Raw genomic sequence first — 23,726 nt, 5'->3', positions numbered from 1 at the left:
AAGTTCAAGGTGAGGGGTAGGAGGTTTAGGGACGATGTGAGGAAAAGCTTTTTTACCCAGAGGGTGGTGGAGGCGGGTTGCCTCACATCCTTTAAAATGTACCTGGATGAGCACTTGGCACATTATAACATTCAAGGCTATGGGCCAAGTGCTGGTAAATGGGATTAGTTAGGTAGGTCAGGTGTTTCTAACGTTGACTCGATAGGCCGAAGGACCTCTTCTGCACTGACATTTTGTGATGTGGAGAAAAGCAGGTAGATTGAGTTATCAGGTACGAGCTCATTGAATGGCAGAACAGGCTTGAGGGGCTGAATGGCTTACTCCTGTTCCAGTGTTCTTTTGAATGTTCACCTCTAGTGTAATGGACTTGGTTTCTTAACCTCTATGTTTGGCTTCATTGACTTCATTCAGGACTCATGAACATATCCTGTACCACGATTCTGCCAACTGTGGGCACAATAGTTTTGCTTACACAGGCAGACAGGTATTTGTACTGTGCCAATTCTAATAATTTAACACTTAGGTAGGGGTTATTATTCCCCTTGGGCTGATACATCCTTATTGTCTCAATAGAGTAGATATGAACATTGGAAATTTTCCTTTTTACACAGTGCTCAATTTGATTTGAATAAATGTGCTGACTTAGGCATTGTTTGGAGTCCTTTTCATTCTCATTTGGATCGTCAAATTCTGCAATCCTGCCATATCCAGTCATGAATGATGGGCAGTTAAAAAACCAAAGGGAGAAGGCCTAGGTTTCACCATCTTCAGCTGCTTCATCAGTGACTTCCCCTCCCCATCTTAATCAGAAGTAGATATATATGAATACAATGTTCAGTTACTTTGGCCACTTCTAAGATACTGAAACAGTGCATGCCTGGGCTGATAAGCACCATTAGCACCCCAAAAATGACAGCTAATGGCCATCTCACCATTGCTATGTCCCTTACTATCAGCATCTGGCAGGTCACCATTGACCAGAAACTGAAGTGAACCAGCCATCTAATTGCCATGGCTGCTAGAGTGGACACCTGATTCTCCAAGGCACAAATCAGAATTTTGATAGAATAGTGAACTGATGCAGCTGCAATAGCACAAGAATTTCAAAACTATCTGGCAGCCTAAACATTACCTTATACTAATGGTGAAAGGAGTAAATGTTTATTATAGCTGCAGGCTGAGCTGCAGCAAGTCACCAAGGCTACCAAAACCAATGATCTGCACCATATAGGAGAGAGGCAGAAGGTGCTTGGGAACAGACCCACTTAAGTAACACACCATCCTAACTTCAGCATATCTCACAATTTCTTGTTGCTGGATCAAATTTCTAAAACACTAGCAGCACTGTGGGTGTACCTTCGTCCACATGGACTTCAGTGGTTCAGGAAGATGGCTCACCATCACCTTCTCAAGAACTGTCAGGAATGAGCAATAAATGGTGGCCTTGCCAGTGGTGCTCACCTCCTCAGAATGAATAAGGAAAGTCTCCTTTGGACAGAGTTCAATATTTGTAAGCTGTGTAATTCATGGAATCTTCCAAAGGCTGACAGTGTTAGAGAAAACAGGCAGCACATTTTCTTGTACCTGACTAGGGCAAATTTTTTGTTTGTGTAAAGGAGAATGGATCAAACGCATCCTGTTCAGACAGCGCAACCTTTGGGGGTTAAAAAAAACAGCCAATTCAGGATAAATCCTCAGATTTCCTAACTTAAAGTTCCAAGAGACTTATAGTAACTGGCAACTTTCCCCCTATAAGCTCTATAGTGCTACCTTTACTCTGGAAGTTGTCAAGTGTGCTTCGAAAGGACTGTAGCAAATCAATATCTATCACATATCCCTCATAGGGTCTCAGCATTGTGCTCTTTGGTTTATACATGATGATCCTAGTAATACTATTTATTTTGGTTTGATTTGAATTACTAGGCTGTGCTTCACATTAAGGTATTAGCTGCAAATTAAAAGTCAATAATTTTCATTAATGATTTACATGTGTTGCCCCAAACATGGTGTCTTGTTGAACTCCACTCATGACCACGCCCATTCTGATCCATTCTCATTACTGACAGCCCTCTATGATGCCTCTCCTCCATCTTCCAACTGGATGAGACTGCACACATCTGGAGAATCACCAATGGCTTCTCTTCCCTTCAGTCTTCCACAAGGATTTATCTTTGGCCTCTTCCTATTTCTCATTTATATGCAGACATCATCCGAAAACACACCAGTTTCCACGGATGCTGAGACCCAGCTTTACCACACCACAACCCCTCTTGATCCCTTCACTATCTCTTTGAAAGACTGCTTTGTCAGAGATCAAGTACTGGATGAGCAGAAATTTCCTCCAGTTAAATATTGGAAAGACTAAAGTTTTGGTCCACATGACAAGCTTCACTACCTCATCACCGACTCCATCCCTCTCCCTGGCAGCTGTCTTGAGGCTGAACAAGATCATTGGCAACGTCGGTGTTATATTTGACCCCAAGATAAGCTTCCAAACCGCATATCCATGCCATCACAGAGACTACTTATTTCCGTCTCTAACATCTGACTCCACCCTGCCTCAGTTCTTTCGCTGCTGAAACCGTCATCCACATCTAATTATCTCTTAGACTTAATTATTAGAATGCACTCCTGGCTAGCCTCCCACACTCTACCCTCTGTAAACTTGTGGTCATCCAAAACTCAGTGTGGTCTCCTTGCAATATGTTGGATGACCTTGAGGGAACAGGGAGGAATTTGAGAATTCCCTCGAACCCACCCTCAATTTTGAGTTTTCTCTTTGGGCTTGCCCCTTAAGATTGTGTGGTTGGTTAGCTGGTGCTGGTTTGCACTGAAAACTGGTTCACAGATACAAAAAGCAGTCAGAAAAGCAATGAAATATTGACCATGATCACAAGGAGGCTGAAATGCAAAGGGGAAGAATTTGTTTCAGTTGTGCAGTTTTAGTCAGAAGCTACCTGAAGTAGTGTGTTCAACTTAGTGTATCGCACCTCAAGAAAGGGGGGCTGCACACATTCACCAAATACCAGGGGTTTAAATGATTAAGTTGTGAAGACAGGTTAATTAAACTTGGCTTGTATTCTCTGCAGTTTGGATGGTTGAGTGATTTAATCAAGGTGTTTAAAATTATAAAAGTATTTGAAAGGGTAGATACAGAGAACCTATTTCCTCGAGGCGGGAGAGTGGAGAACAAAGTGCCACAACATTAAAAACTTGAAGCTAGACTATTTAGGCGTGAAATTGGGAAACAATTTTTCAAATAAAGGGTAGTGGAAACCTTGAATTCTCTCCCCCAAAATATTGTGGATGCTGGGAGTCACTGAAGCTTTCAAGACTCAATGGTAGATTCATCTAGGATAAGGGTATTAAGGGATATGGATAAATGGATTTGAGGTACAGATCAGCTAGGATATAATTGAATGTTGGAGTAGGATCAAGGGGGTGTAAGGGCAACCCCTGTTCCTAAGTAAGAGCTACTTCTGTTCCTAGTTTTTGAAATGTTAATTATGCAAATTTGCAGACTGAGGAAGGAAATAAAGCTAATTTTAAATGAGCTGAATTATCAGAGTTTTGTTCCAGTTGACATTCAAAGAAGCATTGGCTTAGGCCTTAGCAGGTGTGAAACCCTAATGAGGATTGCCTTCTGTGTTGCTTCCAGTTCTGGCATAATTACCTCACGTATAAGTAAATTCAACTATTAGTTTAAGCTGAAAAACATGGTTATTTATAGACTTGTGGGTCTTTAGTGCAAAATATCACAGCAACTGTTAATCTATGGCAGACATAACTGCAAGTTTCAGGTCATAGGAAGTATGGGGCTTCTACAAGTAACTGACTGCACTTTGAACACGGGTTCAAACTTGTTCAGTTGAAACTAACTGCCAGTCAAGAAGGAAAGGAAAGTTGAGAATGCAGTCTCCCCACATCAGCCGAAAGCAAAATACAATCTGTTCCACTATTATTCCATTATTTTAAACAATTTATTCAGATACATTATAATTTCAGCAGTCCATTTGTCAGCCTCTTCAAAATAGGTGCTAGTTTACAGTAACTATAAATGGGCTGGCAGAATTGGCCCTTTTCCACAATAATTGTACTTTCCTTTTCAATGAAGTTGAGAACATGTCCAAATCCCTATTAACTGTCACCTGTATTAAACAAGCTGTCACAGTCAATCTTGACACAAAACCATGGCAACCCTATTAACATGGCAGATAGCCAGCACCAGCCTCTTTTCTAAAAAGGTTAATAACTTGGGGAGGACTGACTAAAAGAATTTAGTATCTAAAGTTGTAGTAATATTCTTTACCCCTCTCTTCATCTCACACCAATAAACACTTATTTGCTTGAATGTTTTTATGCATTGATAAGTTATTAAAACAATAATCTGATATAATCACAATGTCAACAGCAGCAAATATACTTCATACAATTAAAACAGTTCATATTATATGTTAATTATATGAACTGGTTAACTGAAATATTTTGTGGGTTTAATGGCAACCAATACTATTTACTATTGTGCTTTACTATTTCTACTCTTTAATACAGCAGCAAACAACCTCCCTTCTAATGAATATGGAGTCCATTGGAAGTTAAGTCATCTGTCATCACTCCCCTCCTCCCCATATTAATAGCAGGCTCTTCTTCAAATATAGTCAGAAAGAATACATTGGGACAGACATCAAACTGGGCCCATCTGTTCATCAGCATCATTACCTCCATTAGCTAAATGTAGGCATGGTGAAACTGGGAGCCAGTAGACAGGGCTGGGACTTGTACTATGCTTATGTCCCTGATTATGATTCAGTAACCTGCTCTAAAGGACTGATGCATGTCATTTGGTCCTCAATTTAATTTGGATCAAGTCCAACACATATTAAGATCCAAAAACAATTGTAAGATTAGTGGTAGTGGCACTGTTGAGCTACTCTCTCTGCCTCCCAAACCTGCCCTTATAAACAGAACAAAATTGAACACGATAATTAATCCACAAGACAGCATGACCTTTCCTTCTCACCAAACATAGTCAACCACAGTGTGGCCTTTCCTTCTTGTTAAATACAGGTGAACCACAGTGTAGCCTTTTCTTCTTACCACACACTGGTCAAATTGGTTTGTTTCAAGCCCATTAAGAGAGCATAAGCTAACAAAGGCAATTGGTCATACCCCTTTAAGAGGAAATGAATCACCCCAATTATACAGGAAGCCAGCAGTCACACCCCTTTAAGGAAAATCCTCCTATACCAGAACGTTAACAATCCGAGGTTTACCTACAATTCTCTGTCTAACTCGGGTTTAATGGACCCAACTTAGTATGAAGAGAGATGGTTTAACACAAGTTCTTGTCGACATGACAGAGCAGAGAATCCAAGCTGCCTGCAATCTTGTCCAATTTTCCTTTTTATTTCTTGATGCTCCAACAGGATACCATTCTGTTGCTGCAGGACTGATGAACAAGCTGCTGGATAAAATCCCAGGAGCTTTCAAATGATGTCCTCCAAATACATTTCTAAAGTACAACAAAAAACTGTTGCTTAAGAACATGATAAATATGTGTTGGTAAAGCAGAGGCAGGTTTGCATTTAGTCATCAAATAGTCTACAGGATGATCTGAGCTCACAGATGAGGGATATATCCTCTCAGTGGGGACCAGAACATTGCGCACCATCTGAGGATCCCAGTGCACTGATGGTAATGATGTGAATCCATGAAACCTGTGCCAATTTGCCAATCCTTCAGAATATTGGCAGCATGAGAATCACCAAACACTTTGCTCTCGAGAAATTAAACTCAAAAATGGTCCTGTTTTATAACGAGAGGATCTCAAAATCTTCATCTTCAGAATCAAAGAATCGTTCCAGCCTTTCGGAATCTGTAAAGTCTGAAGACAGACAGATTCTGGTTACTTTAACATTCTCAGGTTGAGTTAGTGCAGCTCACACAACAGCAATGGACTTGAATTCAATAGAAGCATTTTGTTACCGGGAGTAAGACAATGGACATCAGGGAAGCGAGCAGTCTGATAATCCATCAGCTCAAACATCAGTAGCGCATCCTTCTCCTGTGAAATCTGCCAAGTGAGAGAAGTTCTAAGTGAGACTGGCAACGGACCAAGCTTTGCTCCAACAGCAAATGTACAATATGTGGGAGGGCTGGTTATATACTAAATTAGTGCTGAACCACACAGAGTGACAGGTGGGATGTTGTAGAATAAACCCCCATGAGGTGAACGTTCATATCACAGATATGAGGAACATGCAATGACAATCAAGGCCAATCATTTAAGGTTCTCAGGGAAAAATGGACAAGCATGGAATTCAAACCCCAAAACAAATGGCAAATTCCTAGGAAGCCATATCATTAAAAATAGAATTTATCTTGTAAAAAAAAACTCTCAAGGAGGACAAAATATTTATTGCATCAATTAGAGGCTGTAATCTTAAAGAAACTCTTTAGCAGAGAAATATTACTGTGTTGATGTGGTATTAATGACCCTGTATTTATAAAACAGCATACTTTCTGATTTACGGTACAACACCATTAGAAGTTTACCAGTAATATTAAAACTGGTCCATCTGCATTGGCAAAGGCCATATTTTTTTCCACAAAACCTTAACTTTAGATCTTAGCTGCAGCTTAAAGCCAATGAGTGATATTCCCTTAAACATTAATTGAACTCAAAGACCAAAGTCTTTGTTTAGTTAATTACTTTGTTGCCTTAAAAGGAGCATAGCATCCTCTCATTAGAATAATCTTGTTTTTATTCCTTCTTGGGACATGAGTATCGCTGGCAGCACCAACATATATTGTCCATCCCTAATTGCCTTCAAGGTGGTGATGGTGGGCTGTTTTCTTGAACCGCTGCAGTCCATGTGGTGTAGGTATACCCATGGTGCTTTTTTTCTGTATTGGTTTGATACAACCAAGTAGCTTGCTAGGCTATTTTAGAGGGCAGTTAAGTGTGAACCACATTATATGTTGCATTACAGGGTATAGCACCCGTGCCCTCAAAATAAGATTGCCTGACTTACCTTGAGGAATGCCATGGGCAATCTACCATGGAAAATAAAGTGCATCCATAAACCTCCCCTCCCTTCTTCAGGGTGTTCACAAGTTCTTCACAGGAAATGGGATACATTTTTTTGAAGCATATGGAGGCAAAGTCAGTATAAACTTCTGACTCAGGTGAGAGTGCCACCATTGGGCCATGGCTGACAGTTCCAATTCAGGTAGACACTTTTGAACATTTTAAATTGCTGCTGTGTAATGGCATGCTCAGATACTAGAATCTCTACAAGTTGTTTTACTATTAAAAACAGGGATGAGGAAACTGTCTCTCTTCCTGTGTTTGATGCTTTCTCGGCTCTGTGACCACATGGCTGCTTTGTATGGAACATATGAAGGTGAACAGATTAACAGAACCACCTGAAGAAAAGTTTGGTTGTGAGGATCCAATTAATTTTTAAAGAATTAGTCGTACCATTTTCATTCTTTTACACCAGTCGTTAAAATCCTCCTCTGTGCTGCAGAAAAAGCCCTGCAGGAGAACAAACAAAGCAGTCAAGGATCAACACCCAGCATTGTGTTCACAGATAGTCACCCATCTCTGGCATCCACCAGCAGACTGTTGATCATGAACAGGAAGCAGCCTGCATACATTGCATACTACTCAGAAAACCCAGTGGAGGCATGGGGTCTTTCATCCATCCTGGGCTGTACAAAAGCTCAATGTAAGGTATCAAGGTGAGGAGGCAGAGCATGGGGTATCGAGGTGGAGTATGGAGAGGGCAGTTTGAGATACGGGGTGGGGGGGGGGGAGAGAGAGAGAGAGAGAAAGGATGCGGGTAGGTAACTGGTTTGTGGAGGATTGAAGAATGCTTAATTGAACATTACCTATATGATAAGCAATCTTGCACTCCTGATCCTCCTCATATTGCTAAAGGCTAATCCCAGCAGTACCTCTATTCGGTAGGAGAGAGGAATTTATGCAAGGGGTAATTGAGGTCACAGCTACCAGGACAAATCTGCAAGTGCATTAAACATGGCTGCTCCAAGCAGCAATGTGGGGATTATCAGCTGGCACATTTACAATCAATGCAAACATGCTCCAAGGATGCTCAGCAGCTGCTGTGGACTTACTGCCCCTGACCCAATGCAGGGGACTCCTGACAACACAAAGCACCTTTCCACAATTTGCATCTTCCATTACTCTATTATCAGGTTATTCTTATATTAATGTTTTTTTCTATTCAGAGATTGAAGATGGAAAGGTGCAAACAGTGAACATTAATCCAACTTAAATTAGATTTACAAATTTCCTAGGTATAAATATTGAATACACCACAACCATTTATGCTTTTAAATGCCACAACCTCCCTCCCTCCCCCTGCACTCTAGTTCCCAGAACCAATTCTCCAACCGAGTTTTATTCCATTGGTTTGAACAGAGCATTAACCCAAGGCCCAAAGACAAGACAATCTGCTGGACCTTGCGCCACCCAGTCCCCAAAGCGACATTGCTTTTCACTGGCTACTGTTTGTGCTGGAACACACATTATTGAGAAACAAGACAATATTAATATTTCTTTCAGGGGAGGTAAGTGTCGAAATGTAATTTTTTTTAAAGTAAATATGCTGGACTGGGCCTGGGAGAGCTGGGTACAGCCTGTATAAAACACCAGGGCTAAGGGTGCCCAGGCTCGATGTTGCAAATGGAATTCATCTGTCCTGAGCAGCCAGAGGCAAAATCTGCTGACCTGAAAGACCGGCTTTTAAAACAAAAATCAGAACCGTCAGCCTGTCAGTTGCTGCGCTGCGGCTTCCAACCTTCATGATTCTGATTAAGGCCACCATGCAGGAATCTTTCAGCTACGCTGAACAATTTGCGACAACGTCTTCCATTTTCTGCTGCCACTTCTTGGCCTTCTGGAACAGCAGCAGGGAATCTCCGCTGGTAATGAGGCCAGAGCAGGCCCAGGGGAGCTTAGGCTCGTGCTGTGTCAGTGTGTCCAGGGACGGAGGAGGGAGCTTAGGCAGCAGGAAGTGAATGGGACCATCCTCCCTCCCTCCCTCTTTCCCTTCTACAAGTCTCCAACAATGAAAGCTGCAGCATGAAGATGATCTTTCTTTTCTATACAGAACAGATGGTCAAAATATATAAAAAACATGAAGTTTTCTTGCAATCTGGGTTGCAAGTATTGAATCTTTCCCTTAAATTTGAATTTACTATCACCGTATCCAAAAAACATGTTAATGAGACAGACACCAAAATCAGTGTTATTGTCTGCAATGTTACAAATAACTAATGGGATATTTTCCTGTCAAATTAGCAATATTGCGAGATGCTGTTAAACTAAAATTTGTACTCTGGTTTATTTAATAGTTGCAGTGGGATCACCTATAGGGTGCATACAAACCAACACTGCATTATATCATTGATAGTTGTCACCAGGTGCCAACAATGGACGCCATCATTTTACCAGGACCTTTCTGTGATTGTTTGGTGAATTGGTTGGTGAATCTTGAAAGGGGAAAAAATAGCATGCATGATTGAGGGGAGGGGAATAAGGGACCCAGAAACAGGAGAAGCATCGGAGCCCCATGATTTCTCTCCCTGGTCCTGGTGCTAGATGGATTTCTCTTTCTACAGGTTCATTTATATTTTGTTCAATGCAAGTTCCAGCAGCAACTCATTATTCATACATCCTTTAGAGATCATCTTAATCCCTGAGTGCTATTTGCTGGTCTGACAGCTCATTACCATCCAAAGCACTGCAAAGAGATCCTTATAAACCTCAAACTGGCTATATTGGATTAGCAAAAAAGTGTTTTTATGCGCAACCAGCACTGACGTGGTGCACATACCACTGCGATGGAAGGGTCCAGGTCACAGATGCTCATTCTACAAGGTGGGTGCTGACAGTGGAAGCTCTCATCTGGAATAGAAAAGTCCTCAAATGGCTCCACCACAGGCTGTGTTGTATGTGGGTCAAGGTAGATCAGTTCATCTTCTGCAAAACCAAATGACAGAAGAATATTTATGTAAGTAGTTGGCTCTTATCAAAGGATCCATTTACAAATCCAAGATATCAAAGATTTCACATGACTTCTTGGTGACACTTCCAACGTGTGTGTGTGTACACAATTTGCAGTATCTGGCAGAAACAAGGCCAGTTACAGTCACGTTAGTTATCAAGTACAGAATTGTTACAAACCATTATTTGTAAAAGTAATCATTAGCTCATTTGTACAGAACATTAGTATTTGAAGAAGTTGCTCTTTGCATAGCTGACAAGCAGTAAAACACCAAGGGTTTTATCTGTTTGCTGTACACTCAAGAATTAGAAGCCAATTGTACTGTTCTGAGAATATTTTGGAGACGTATTTGATGCATAATATCACGCTTTTATTGAGTAATTTCAAAGCACAACTCAGAAGATAAAGCAATTTTACTGGCAGACTCCTGAGGCATTGCTGATGGTGAATCAGAAGACACTAATAGTTTGATGGCAAAATGTTACAGGAACTATAACTAGGGAAACGTGCATTACATCCCACTTGGTCTGACATTTACCACCCTCCCATGGTTCACTACTTAGTTCCCACTGCACCACTGCCCAGTTTAAAACATAAGAGTTTCCACTTGGCTGAAACTTTGTAATGGCCATTCGCAATGGACAGGAGTGAAGGCATATTTCAGCATTAACTGACCTACATATCCAATGAAATAATGGGCACTGTTGGGTTTTCCACCGATGACTCCAAGAGATTGTGGCATCATGAAACATTTCTGAAAAAGAAACCCAAATTAGTGACTGAAACAGACATGGAGCCAGGGTGAAGGTAGATGAGGGCTGAAGACACAGGTGGGACACAAGGCTGGGGGACTGGGGGGGCGGGGGGGGGAAAAGAGAATTGGAGAAGCACCGAGATCTTGGGGGGTTGCTGATTGTACAAGGTTATAGAGATACAGAGGGGTGAGTCCATGGAGGGACTTGAACACGAGCATGAGAACATTAAATTTGATGTGTTGGTGGACAAGTCAATGTAGGTCAGCAAGCACAGGGGTGAACAGGATTTTGGCAAGATGGAATACAGCAACAGCGTTTTGGATGAGCTCCAGTTGCAGAGGGTGTAAGTTGGAGACTGTCAAGGAGAGCAACGGAACATTAAACTCTAATAACGCAAGCATGGATGAGGGTTTCAGTATCAGCTAAGCCAAGGCAGGGGCAGAGACAGGCAATGCTCTGGAAGTGGAGTTAGTGGTTCTGGTGATGGAGTGGATATAGAGTCAGAAGCTCAGCTCAGGGTTAAATAGGATGCCAAGATTGCAACAGTCAGGTTCAGCCTCAGACAGTAACTAGGGAGAGGGATGGGATCGATAATAAAAATAGAAAATGCTGGAAACACTCAGCAGGTGTGGCAGCATCTGTGGAGACAGAAGCAGAGTTAACGTTTCGGGTGGATGACATCATCAGCACTGGAACGGTTAGCAACCCAAAAGGCTTTAAGCAAGTTCAGAGGCAGGGAAAGGGGAGAGGAAGGACAAAAGTGAAAGCCTGGGGTAGGCAGGAGAGATTAGAGAGATGTAGTCATGGGCTAGGGAACTGAGTTTGCAACGGAGGCCAAAGACAATGACTTCCCAATATTTAGTTGGGGGAAATTTTTGCTCATACAGTGGACGTCAAACAAGCAGTGTGACAAATCAGAGGCAAGAGAGAGGTACATCTGGGTGTCGTCAGCGTATATGAAATCTGATGTTGCTTTTTAAGATGTTGTTACTAAGGTTTAGCATTTAATGAGAAATAGGATGGGTCAAGAGTAGAGTGTGGGGGGATTCCGGAGGTAATGGTGCGAGAACGGGAAAAGAAACCATTGCAAGTGATACTCTGGTTATGATTAAATAGATAAGAATGGAACCTTGTGATTGCATTCCCACCCAGCTGGGTGATGAAGGAGATGCGCTGGAGCAGGATGGTGTGGTCAATTGTGTAAGAGGCTGCAGGCAGGTCGAGAAAGATAAGAGATAGTTTACCACGGTCGCAGTTTGACTCATGCAGAGCATAAACACCTGCGTTGACCTGTTTGTCAGAATGGTCTGTTTCTGTGCTGAAAAATTGTGTAGATTTCCAGCATTCACAATTTTTTTCCCTTTTTATTCTTCTTACAAGTCCAGTGCCTTCTGTGAGGGGAAAAAACTGTACCTTCAGTGTTTTGATGTATGCTTCATTGATCTCGCTGAGTCCCAGCCTTAGAGGTATTAGCAACACTAATGGTTTCCATGCTAATGTGTCTTCTGAGTAATTTGCTCCTGATGGATACCCATTGAACGGCCTCTGACCATCAGTTTGCGGGAATGCTGCTGCTGTTGCCCCTGCACATGGACTCTCAGACTTGCACAACATTTCTGTTACAAAACAAGATGTGAAATTGATGATAGCCCGCTCCGCCCAGTCTCATCCCTGCCTATACACAGCACCAGAAGGCATTTGATAAAGTCACTCAGAAAAGACGACTAGCTGAAGTTGAAGCTCATGAAATTGAAGGCATATTATTGACCTGCTTAGCAACTGACTGCGTGGAAGGGAACAAAGAGTAGGGGTAACAGATGGAAACTCTAATTAGCAGAATGTGACTTGTCACACAAGATTTCTGTTGCAACAGCGACATATTGACTAAAGGATGGGATAGGAAGTCACAAATTTTCAGATGACACAAGATCATTGTAAGTTTACCATCTACATGAACATACGAATTAGGAGGACTAGGCCACTTGGCCCTTTGAGCCCCCCCCCCACCATTCAATAAGATCATGGCCAATCCGATTGTAATCTCAACTTCACATTCCCACCTACCCCTGATAAACAAGGGGGTGAAAGGTTATCAAGAATCTATCTAGCTCTGCCTTAAAAATATTCAAAGACTCTGCTTCTACCACCTTTTGAGGGAAGACCCCTAATTCTAGATTCTTCCAAAAGAGGAAACATCCTCTCCACATCCACCCTGTCATGACCTCTCAGGATCTTATACATTTCTACCAATCGCCTCTTACTTTTCTAAATTCCAGTAGATACAAGCCTAGCCTGTCCAACCTTTCCTCTACACTGTTTAAAAAGAGATATTAATTGATTAAATGAATGGGAAAACTATGACAAATGGATTTCAATGTAAGCAAATGTGAGGTCATCTACTTTGGAACTAAACAGGATAGAACAGGGGACTTTGTAAACAGCGAAAACCTAGAAACAGCGGCGGTCTAAAGAGACTTGAAGGTCCAGGTACACAGATTATTAAAATGTCATGATTAGGTACAGAAAATCATAACAGGAGATGGCATAGTGGTAGTGTCACTGGGCTAATAATCCAGAAGCCCAAGCGAATGCTCTAGGGACATGGGTTCAAATCCACAATGGCAGCTGGAGGAATTTAAATTTAACTAATAAAATCTGGAATTAAAAGCTATTGTGCTGGCACTGCTACTGCTGTCCTGATACCTGTTGCAGCCTGTATGTTGACAGATCACTCAAGGAAGATTTGTTCAGTAACAGTGGCTATGAAGCCGTTGTTGATTGTCTTAAAAACCCATCTAGTTCACTAATGGGAAGGAAATCTACCTTCCTGGTCTGGCCTGCATGTGACTCTAGATCCACAGCAATGTGATTGACCCTTAACTGCCCTCTGAAATGGCCTAGCAAGCCACTCAGTTCAAGGGCAATTAGGGATGGACAATAAATGTTGGCCTTGACAGCAACACCCACATCCCATGAAAGAATAAATAAAAAACAAAAAGGCTAATGCAATGCTGTCCTATCTAGAGGAATAGGATACAAGAGGGTTGGAGTCATGCTTCAGCTATACAAAACCCTGGTTAGACTACACCTGGAATTACCTTGAGCAGTTCTGGGCATCACACCTTAGAAAGAATACTTTGGCCTTGGAGGGAGTGCAGTGTAGATTTACTAGGATTGATACCTGCACTCCAAGGGTTAAATTACAAGAAGAAAAGAGTTATATTTCCTGGAGTTTAGAAGATTAAGGAATGATTTGATTGCGCTTTAAAGATATTAAGGGGAATAGATAGGATCTAAAACTTGGAGCCAGTCCTTTCAGGAGTGAAATTAAGAAATACATCTACGCAGAGGATGATAGACCTTTGGAACTTTCATCCATATATGGCAGCTGACACAAAATAAATTAATTATAAATCAGAGATTGATATATTTTTGCTAACTTAAGGGATATGGGGCAAAGATTTATGGAGTTAGATCGCAGATCAATACTGTTCACACCGAATAGTAGAACAGGCTCAAGTCAAGGGACTGAATGGCCTACTCCTGTTTGCATCTTCCTAACTCATCTTATTTTGGCACTGCTCAGTTATGGCTTTGTTTCCTCTGTGGTCTGTTAGCCCACAACGTCCAGATACCTGGGATTCGCTTTCATAGATCTTTGAAGGTGTCAGGATATATTGAGAGAGTAGTTAGCAAAGCATATTCGATATTGGGCTTCATGACCAGAGGTATCGATTGTAAAAGCAGGGGAGTTATACTGAACCTTCATAAAGCTCTGGTTAGGTCACAACTAGAGTATTACATCCAGTTCTGGTCACCACACTTTAGGAAGGATGCAAGAGTTCTTGAGAGGGTGCAGAGGAGATTTACCAGAATGGTTTCAGGAATGAGGGATTTTAGTTACAAGGTTAGTCTGGAGAAGCCTGGGTTGTTCTCCTTGGAGCAAAGGAAGTTGAAGAGAAATTTAATAGAGATGTACAGGGTTATGACAGGTTTAGATAAGGCAGACAAAGGAAAGTTGTTCCCACTGGCTGATGGTATAAGGACTAGGGGACACATATTTAAAGTTTTGAGCAAGAGATGTAGGATGATGCGAGGAAGAACGTTCATACACAAGTGGTAAATACGTGGGGCTCGCTGCCTACAAGGGTGTGGAAATGGAAATGATCAATGATTTCAAAAGGTCAGTTAACCCATGTATGAATCTAATCAGTGTTTACTCAACAGCAAATAGGCTTTGCTTCCAAGACCATCAGGTTTCAGGATAGCTGACTGCTGCCATAGTGTCCCCCTTGAAGACTACAAAGTATAGCTGATGTTAAGTAAACACTGGCTTGGGTTCATTCAGGAGGTAAACTGACCTTCAAGTTGGTGATCAGAGCTATGACTTTGTTTGCACAGCTATAATTAAAGGTAAGTATATAAATGGCTCTTACAATAATTTGTTGGATAAATGCATCACCTGAGTTACAAAGATCAGTCGCTGCCAGAATGGATCTCTGAGTCTTTGCTAGGTTAGCTGATCTTAGCCATAGCAACAATGGGACACAACAACTGATCCCAAGGCTCTGGGTTAGGATGTGGGAAATGGCACAAATTCCTACTCCTGATGGCTATTCAGCAAGTCCTCCACAGTATTTGTCACAATGAGACCAAGATTAAGTACAGCTGTGATGACCCAATGGTAGCAAAAGTCCGCCAACATCATTGTCAAGATTCAGGTGAGATAATGGCCAACTGGTCAAGCTCAGTGCATGATTGATGATTATGGAGCCATACTCTAGCAAAACATCAAAACCTTAAGATAAATCTGATGAAGAAATTGACAAGAAACAAAAAGCTCAGGATGGAATTTGATACAACAGGTTCTACATAAATTAATGCAGGTATAGCTTATATTAGGATCTTGGCCCAAGTAAAACCCACAGAATAAGTCCAAGCTTGATGTCATCCAGAGATTACTTCCTGATTCACCAGAGTTCCTCATCTAGCTTTGGCACTGTACTTTCCCTATACTTCTCAATAGTAAAAGTAGTTTAATAGGGAGGCTAGTCTAAGCATCAAAAAGAGAAACACAAATGTTCAAAAATCATTTCTTTGTAATGTGGACTAGAAAACAATCATTCAGAGATTACACAAAAGCTGTTAACCTTGGCTCAGTAGTAGCGCTCTCGCATTTGATTGAGAAGGTTGAGTTCATGTCCCACTCCAAAGGTTAGAGCAGAGAATCTGGGATGACTGGTCAGCGCAGTGCTGATATCTGTCAAATGAGATGTTAAACAAAGGCCCTGTCTGCCTTTTCAGGTGGATGGAAAATATCCTATGATACTATTCAAAGAGGAACAGGGGAATTCTTCTGGTACATGGCCAACATTTATGTATCAATTAACATCACCAAAGCAATCATCGGGTCATTTATTGCTATACTGTATGAGATTTTACGAGATCAATTGTAGAAATTGGCCATGTTACAATAATGATTACACCACAAAAGCATTTAATAGACTGTAAAGTGTTTTGGGGCATCCCTAGGATGCTATATAAATGCAACTGCTCCTTTTCTTAATGCTAAATTGATAATTGAGATCAGTTAACCTTAGGCAATCTAAGCTAAGGAGATAGACACATATAAAAAAAAAAATCAGCCAGTGTTCCCTCCCTGATTGCTGGCAAGTGTTACTTGCTGTAAAAAGCAAGTAGGTAAGCAAGAACCATGAACAGGATTGGGTTGACTAGCTGGATGATACTCAATGTCCAGGTTTCGCATTAAGAATGACCAGGTAGGTGATCCATGAGGGGTGGAAGGAGTGATGGGAAGAGGAGAAGGAAAAGGAGTGTGTCCATAGAATAGCTTGTCAGTCTTTTTGAGAGATAGGGAGAAAGGGGAGGGAAAAGTATGCACCATATTTACCAGTACACCATTAAACATCACTATGAATTCCTGATACTATTACCGGTTCACAATTATATCATATAGGCTTGAAACTCCTGATGAGAAGGTGGCTACACCTTTTAAACATTTGCACTGAAACAACAATAAACCACAGCCATCAGCAATGTTGTGGTGATTGCATTAAATTATAAATGTACATGGTTGGGTCAAAAGTTCTCCTGGGGAATTATTTTGATTATTATTTAACTACACTTATAAAACAATAAGTAATTTCCTGAGGCACTGCAGAGAGATGTTCAAGAATTAATGTGGTGTGCAAGTGAGGTTAGAGGGCAGGGAACAATTGGACCTGGGCATGCAGACCTAACTTAAAGTCCTTATTTTGTTCACTATTTGGATTTTATTTGATGATTTAGGTAACAAGCAGGGTTAGTTATAGCACAGGAGTCATCTGTGCTGCAAGTTGAGATGGGAAATGGAAAACTAGGTGATACTGTGCCACCGTTAGCAGAAGGATGGAATTACAGAGTGACGAGTTTACATAGGAAGTTTCTATTATAAATGAACAATAATTGATGAGAAGGTTGACAATAGAAAGTAAGGTTTTATCGACAAGACATGTACACACGCAAGATTTTCAATATATTATACAGATTACAAGGCAGATCAGGGGCAAGTGACCAATGCTGTCACTTTTCAACGCAGGAAGGAAGCTGTATTTAAAGACCACCATAACACATTTCTGAGAAATATTTCACAGACAATAAACTACTCTGAAGCACAATGACTTATGTTGACAAAAGGGAGCAGACATGTACAAACAGCAGGATGCTATTAAATGTAATGGGATGAACTACTAGTTAATCTAACTATGCTAGTGTTAGTTTAGGAAGGGAAGTCAGCCAAGAGAATGCCCTGACTTTCCTTATATAAAGCCACAGGGCTAAACTAAACCACAGCGACAAGCAACTCCCCAGATTAACAGTTAATTCAAAAGATTTCCTCGGTGCTGCACAGGAATGGGGCTTGGGTCGACATACTTCCAATTGAGAGGTGAAGGCTATTAACAGAGATAGTAACATTTACAGTAGGATTCAACCACAGGGAGGTAGTCAGGAACATAACTTTACAGATTCACTCCCATGCTAACACTTACTGATGTCGTCAATTATTACTGTATTATCCATTGCAACATGAACTGCTAACGAGCTCCAGTTGTCAAAGAATGTGAGCTTCCTAAAAGAAAAGGTGAATATTATTATCCATCATGAACCAGGACAAACAAAGTAATCACATGCACCATGTCACATACTAAACCATGCAGACCACATCCCATGTTCAATTCCCAATCTATGCTGAATTAACTGGTCCAAAACAACTGTCCAGCTATTTCATCCTCTGCCATTACTCACCAATATTTTGTGATTGCCACATCCTCACCTTATTACCCACCAATACTGTTTAGCCATTGCACGCTTCCCCCCACTTTAACTAACAGCAGACGGTTATAGCACCCTTTCTCACCCTTTACCCTCCCTCCTCCAGCATCACGCAACTTTCAACCTCCATGACAATTCCTGCTTCATATTGTACCCAACAACTATTGATGAAAACAATCACTGTGCATGACTCAGCATTGGTGAGTAATGGCAGAAGATGAATTAGCTGCACAGTTAGGAAGTTTTTGTAATTTTGGTTTATTTCATCTTCAAAGTTAGTGAGTTTAAGAATACTAATGAACATCTTTCTATTGTTTTGTAATGGCCAAAGTTGAACTTGATGTGAGCCTGTGATTCAGTCTAGTATATGGGGTTGCAATGTGGGTTGCTATGGCCCATACTGATGTATATTGCTGTCACACTATCCTGTCTTTGAATTTTGCATTATGTAGACTTTGTGCATGGTTCATGTGACCTTTTGAACTTATGCGCAAAATAATCTTAGTCAAAAGAAATAAAATGCTTTGTATAAATTAGAACTGCTTTCTCTTACCGCATGCCCACAATCAAGGCCAACTGGTCATGTTCCAGTGTACAGGTGAGATTCAGTGGGCATTACAGCTGAGTCTTATCCTTTCCTCATCCTAACGCACTTTATCTCCAGAAGTGAAGACATGGTGATCAGGAAAGGACATGTCCAAATATAATATCTCAATTACTGCCCCAGCTGACACGCTGTAACTTAAACATAACAAAACCACAAACCTGCTGAATGAACAGGTTTGGTCTTGTAGATGCTCCACTAGATGCCATCTTTTGAATGAGATGTTGAAGTGAGGCTCTATCTGCCCTCTCAGGTAGATGTAAAACATCACATGGCACTGTTTTGAAGAGTAGAGGACTTTTCCCTGGTGTCCAGGTCAATATTTATCCCTCAATCCACATCACAAAAAACAGATTATCTGGTAATTAGCACAAAGCTATTTGTGGGAGCTTGCTATGCACAAATTGGCTGCTGCAATTCTTACATTACAACAATAACTACACTTCAAAAGTACTTAATTGGCTATGAAGTGCTTTGAAACATCATGATTGTGAAAAGCACAAATAAATGCAAGTCTTTCTTTGATTTTGTACATAACTAGTGAATTTCTTGTGGGGCTGTTTGAGATTAATTACAGAATATACTGTTTTACAAACATGATAGCATGTAATACTCAATAGATTATTCTCTGGTACTTAGAGTCTGTGGCCTCTCAAAGTGCACAGATGGAGTGGACATTCTTTCCAAAGCTATCACTCGTGTTAACCAATTATGGCTCAGCCTGAAGTTCCCAGGATGCCACAGCCTGAAATGCAGAGAATCTCCCAGCACATGCCAAGCAGCTGGCAACTGCAACAGCTCATTTTTCCATGAACTTGTTCTTTGAAATCAATTGAAAACAAGTGACAGTATAAAAGTTTTAGAACATTTTGAGGTGAATGATCACAATAAATATTTTGAAGTTCTGATTTTTACTCCAAGAGAAGTGAGAGAAACTATTACAGCAACTGCAATTTATATTATTTATGTTCAAAATTCAAGTAGTGATTTCTACATCAAGACTTATCCAACTACATTGGATAAGGGAAATATTATTTACTTTTCAGGAATCAACAAGAAAACACATCCTGAATTGTTTCTGGGAAGAGGACTTGGAAATTTCCTCCAAATTCTTTCATTGCACTTCTACGCCTAAGCACCATCCATCCTTTTGAAACAACAAAACCTTGATTTATCACAAATAATTACACAGAAGATCCTCTATTATAAGTAAAAAAAAACGTCTAGCACATGCCTGTATCCCTCGCATCAAGTGTCACAAATTGAAACTAATCCAATTTTCCAATGCTACACTTACACTTGATTGTGAGAAATCTTGGATCCACGAATGAATGATAAATCTAAAATAAAATGGTTCAGCATATAAATGAACTGGTTGCAAGTGAAGAGGGAAACTGCCAGTCAGGAATTTCATAAACAAGTCAACATTCAGTAAACAGTTGCAAGGAACAGATAAACCAAAGCAGTCATCCTAAACACTTTTCCTAAACCATTTCAGTTGTCATTTTGATTCATATTCCTTAGTTAGCTAACTGTACACACAACTCAAAGCACACATGCTTTGAAAAATAAAGTTAATTGTATCCATAAATTGTCCAAATTTGCCTATTAGGTTTTGCCTCAATACACAACCTGATACAGGGGCCTGAGGGGCACGTCTGCTTCCAAGGTGCCTCTAATGTAGCAGAAGCTACTTTTTCACCCTGGTGCAGTCCCAAACAACTATTCTGCTCAGACCCAGCAGATATTTCCTACCCAGAGATATTTCCTGCGCAGCCAGCCCAAGTTTTTACAATGGCAGTATTCAGCCCAGCTGCCACATTCACACATCACCCATTGATGAATCGATGTAAACATTGTTGCCAAATACAGAGCCCAAGATTCAGGAGGAAACTGAGGGAAAGACACAGGCAAGATCCAATCCAACCAGGCTAAGTTTAAAAGCACAGAAGCCAGCAAATTGAAAGGGAAGCTGAATAGGAGGAAGTGGAGTAAACTTCACATCAAAGATCCCTCTTTGGAGAGGAATCTATCATGGTAGCAAAGGAATTATATGAAAATGGAGTGACAGACTGCCTGTTCTCAATCTGAAAAGTTTAAGAAATTCAGGCTTCAAATTTTGGAAATGGATAAAGTAGGCAATTAGCAACATAGGACTTAGGAGCAGGAGTAGGCCATTTGGCCCTTTGAGCCTGCTCCAATTATTGAGGAGTGAGGGAGGAGATTGAACATGAGATCTGTTTGCAGATTTATATAGCATCAAAACAAGATTAGTAAATTACAAAATCAGAAATTAAAGTACAGGAGGAGGCTATTTCAGCTATTTGAGCCTATGTCATTGCTAGCAAAGCCCATTAGTCTCATAGCACTTTCTCATTTGTTTCCCATATTCCACAATACTCTATCCAGGTGCCTCAAGTACCATTGAATCGTAAATATACAGAAAGTTAATATGCAGGTACAGTAAACAATTAGGAAAGCAAGTGATATGTCAGCCTTTCCTACAAAAGGATTAGAGTGTACGAGTAAAGAAGTCTTACTGCAGTCATACAGGGTCTTGCTAACCACACCTGGAGTACTGTATACTCATTACCAAAGGAAGGATATAATTGTCTTAGAGGGAGTGCAACGAAGGTTAACCAAACTGATTACTGGGTTGTGGGGATTGTCCTACGTGGACCAATTGAGTAGACTAGACCTGTATTCCCTAGAATTTAGTAGGATGAGAAGTGATCTCATTGAAACATAAAATTCTTAAAGCGCTTGACAAGGCTGATGCTGGGAGTATGTCTGCACTGGCTGGGGAATCTAAAATTAGGGGCAGACTCTCAGAATAAGGAGTCTGTCAAGAAAGAGGACCTCATCTGATTTGAGTGGAGGTGGGGAACTACAAGTCCTCGGGAGTTTCCACACATGCACAAACTGGAAGAAAGCTGTGCATACCCAGTTCAGCGTTGAGAGATCTTCAGGCAATGGATCAGTGCCCAGTGTGCCTGCGTGGGAAAGAAATGGCATAAAAACCTGGTCATAGGACCAAGGAGGGTGTTGAAGTTCACGGAATCGAAGGCAAAAAATGAGCTGATTAGGAAATAGGTTGAACACCAGAAGATAGATAATGCGCAATTCCTCTAACTGGCAAGGTGTGCTGGCGTCTGACAGGTGGTGGGGCCTCAACTATATTCATTATATTTATTCATTTACATATATTTATTAAGCTATATTTATTTGCATCTTGGATGAGGGAATAGAAAGCCACATTATCCAAGTCTCATTGGAGTTTAAAAGAATGAGGGGTAATCTTATTGAAAAATAAGATTCTGACAAGGCGGGTGCTGGGAGGATGCTCTCCACTGTGGGGGGGGTCTAGAGCTAGGGGCACAGTTTCAAAATATGAGCCTCCTATTTAAGACGGAGGTGAGGAGGAAATTTTTTCTCTCAGGCCTTGAAATTCCTTTCCGCAGAGGGCAGTGGAGGCTGGGTAATTGAATATACTCAAGGCCAAATTCGACAGATTTTTGATTGACAAGGGAGTTAAGGGTTATGGGGGACAGGCAGGAAAGTGGAGTTAAGATCACAATCAGATCAGCCATGATGTTACTAAATGGCAGAGAAGACTGGAGGGCCGAATGGCCTACTCCTTCTCCTATTTCTTATGAATCTATGATCTCAAGTTTGCCACTGACAAAGATGTGGCATTGTAAGCTGTTTAGATCAAAGCATATAATTAAATAAATTAATAGAGTAATTGAATGGGAAAAATAATGGCAAATGTATTTCATTGTGGGCAAATGAAAGGTTATTCACTTTAGAAAAAAAGGGGCTAGAACTGGGTACTTTCCAAAAGGTGAAAAGCTAGAAATAATGGAGTCCCAAAGAGATTTAGGAGGTTCATGTACATCGATCATTAAAATATTAACAGGTACAGAAAATAATCATAAAAGCGAATGAATTGTTGGATTTTATATCTCGAGGGCTAGAATACATAGAAATATAGAAAATAGGAGGGGGAGTAGGTCATTTGGCCCTTCGAGCCTGCTCTGCCATTCAATATGATCATGGCTGATCCTCTATTGCAATAACATATTCCTGCTCTCTCCCCAGTTGCCTTCAGAGTCTAGAAATCTATTTCCTTCTTAAATATATTCAGTGACTTGGCCCCCACAGCCTTCTGTGGTAGGGAATTTCGCAGGTTCACCATCCTGAGTAAAGAAGTTTCTCCTAATCTCAGACCTAAATGGCCTACCCCGTATCCTGAGACTGTGACCCCGACCCCATGTTCTAGACCCCTGACCTTCGCTGCACTCTCGCTACGGCAAGTATATCCTTTCTTAGGTAAGGAGACCAAAACTGCACACAATACTCCAGAGGTGGTTCGCACCAAGGCTTTTTCCACTGCAACAAGAAATCCTTGCTCCTGTACTCAAACCCCTTTACAATGAAGGCCAATATACCATTTATCTCCTAACTGCTTGCTGCACCTGCATGCTTGCTTTCAGTGATTGGTGTACAAGGACACCCAGGTCCCTTTGTACATCATTTCCCAATCTATCACTATTTAAATAATACTCTGCCATTCTGTTTTTCCTACCAAAGTGGATAACTTCACACTTATCCACATTATACTGTATCTGCCATGTATTTGCCCATTCACTCAGCTTGCCTAAGTCATCTTGAAGTCTCTTAACATCCTCCTCACCTCTAACATTCCCCCTAGTTTTGTGTTGTCAGCAAACTTGGAATATTACATTTGGTTCCCTCATCCAAATCATTGATATATATTGTGAATAGCTGGGGCCCAAGCCCCACTAGTCACCATCCGCCACTCTAAAAAAGACCCATTTATTCCAACTCTGCTTCCTGTCTGCTAACCAATTCTCAATCCTTGCTAATATATTACCTCCAATCCCATGTGCTTTAATTTTGCACACGGACCTCTTATGTGGGACTTTACCAAAAGCTTGGTGAAAATCCAAATACACCATATCCATTGGTTCTCCC

The 23,726-nt window shown here is 41.0% G+C and overlaps 1 protein-coding gene across 3 annotated transcripts in view; it reads right to left on the bottom strand.

Moving 5' to 3' along the window:
• Positions 1-3,961: 3,961 nt before the first annotated feature.
• The window catches only part of atg4b (autophagy related 4B, cysteine peptidase), a 73,007-nt gene continuing 53,242 nt past the window's right edge, over positions 3,962-23,726 (bottom strand). For all 3 annotated transcript variants that reach the window (XM_041182753.1, XM_041182755.1, XM_041182756.1), the window contains 7 exons: positions 17,842-17,921; positions 12,206-12,408; positions 10,713-10,791; positions 9,867-10,012; positions 7,484-7,540; positions 5,986-6,073; positions 3,962-5,884 (listed from right to left, as the gene is read on the bottom strand). In XM_041182753.1, coding sequence (XP_041038687.1) covers positions 5,811-5,884; positions 5,986-6,073; positions 7,484-7,540; positions 9,867-10,012; positions 10,713-10,791; positions 12,206-12,408; positions 17,842-17,921 — 727 coding nt within the window. In that variant the 3' untranslated portion in view covers positions 3,962-5,810. The remainder of the gene's footprint in view (positions 5,885-5,985; positions 6,074-7,483; positions 7,541-9,866; positions 10,013-10,712; positions 10,792-12,205; positions 12,409-17,841; positions 17,922-23,726) is intronic.

This window comes from Carcharodon carcharias, chromosome 2, assembly GCF_017639515.1.
Source record: "Carcharodon carcharias isolate sCarCar2 chromosome 2, sCarCar2.pri, whole genome shotgun sequence".
Lineage (NCBI taxonomy): Eukaryota > Metazoa > Chordata > Chondrichthyes > Lamniformes > Lamnidae > Carcharodon > Carcharodon carcharias.
This window is presented reverse-complemented; position numbering and strand designations above follow the sequence as displayed.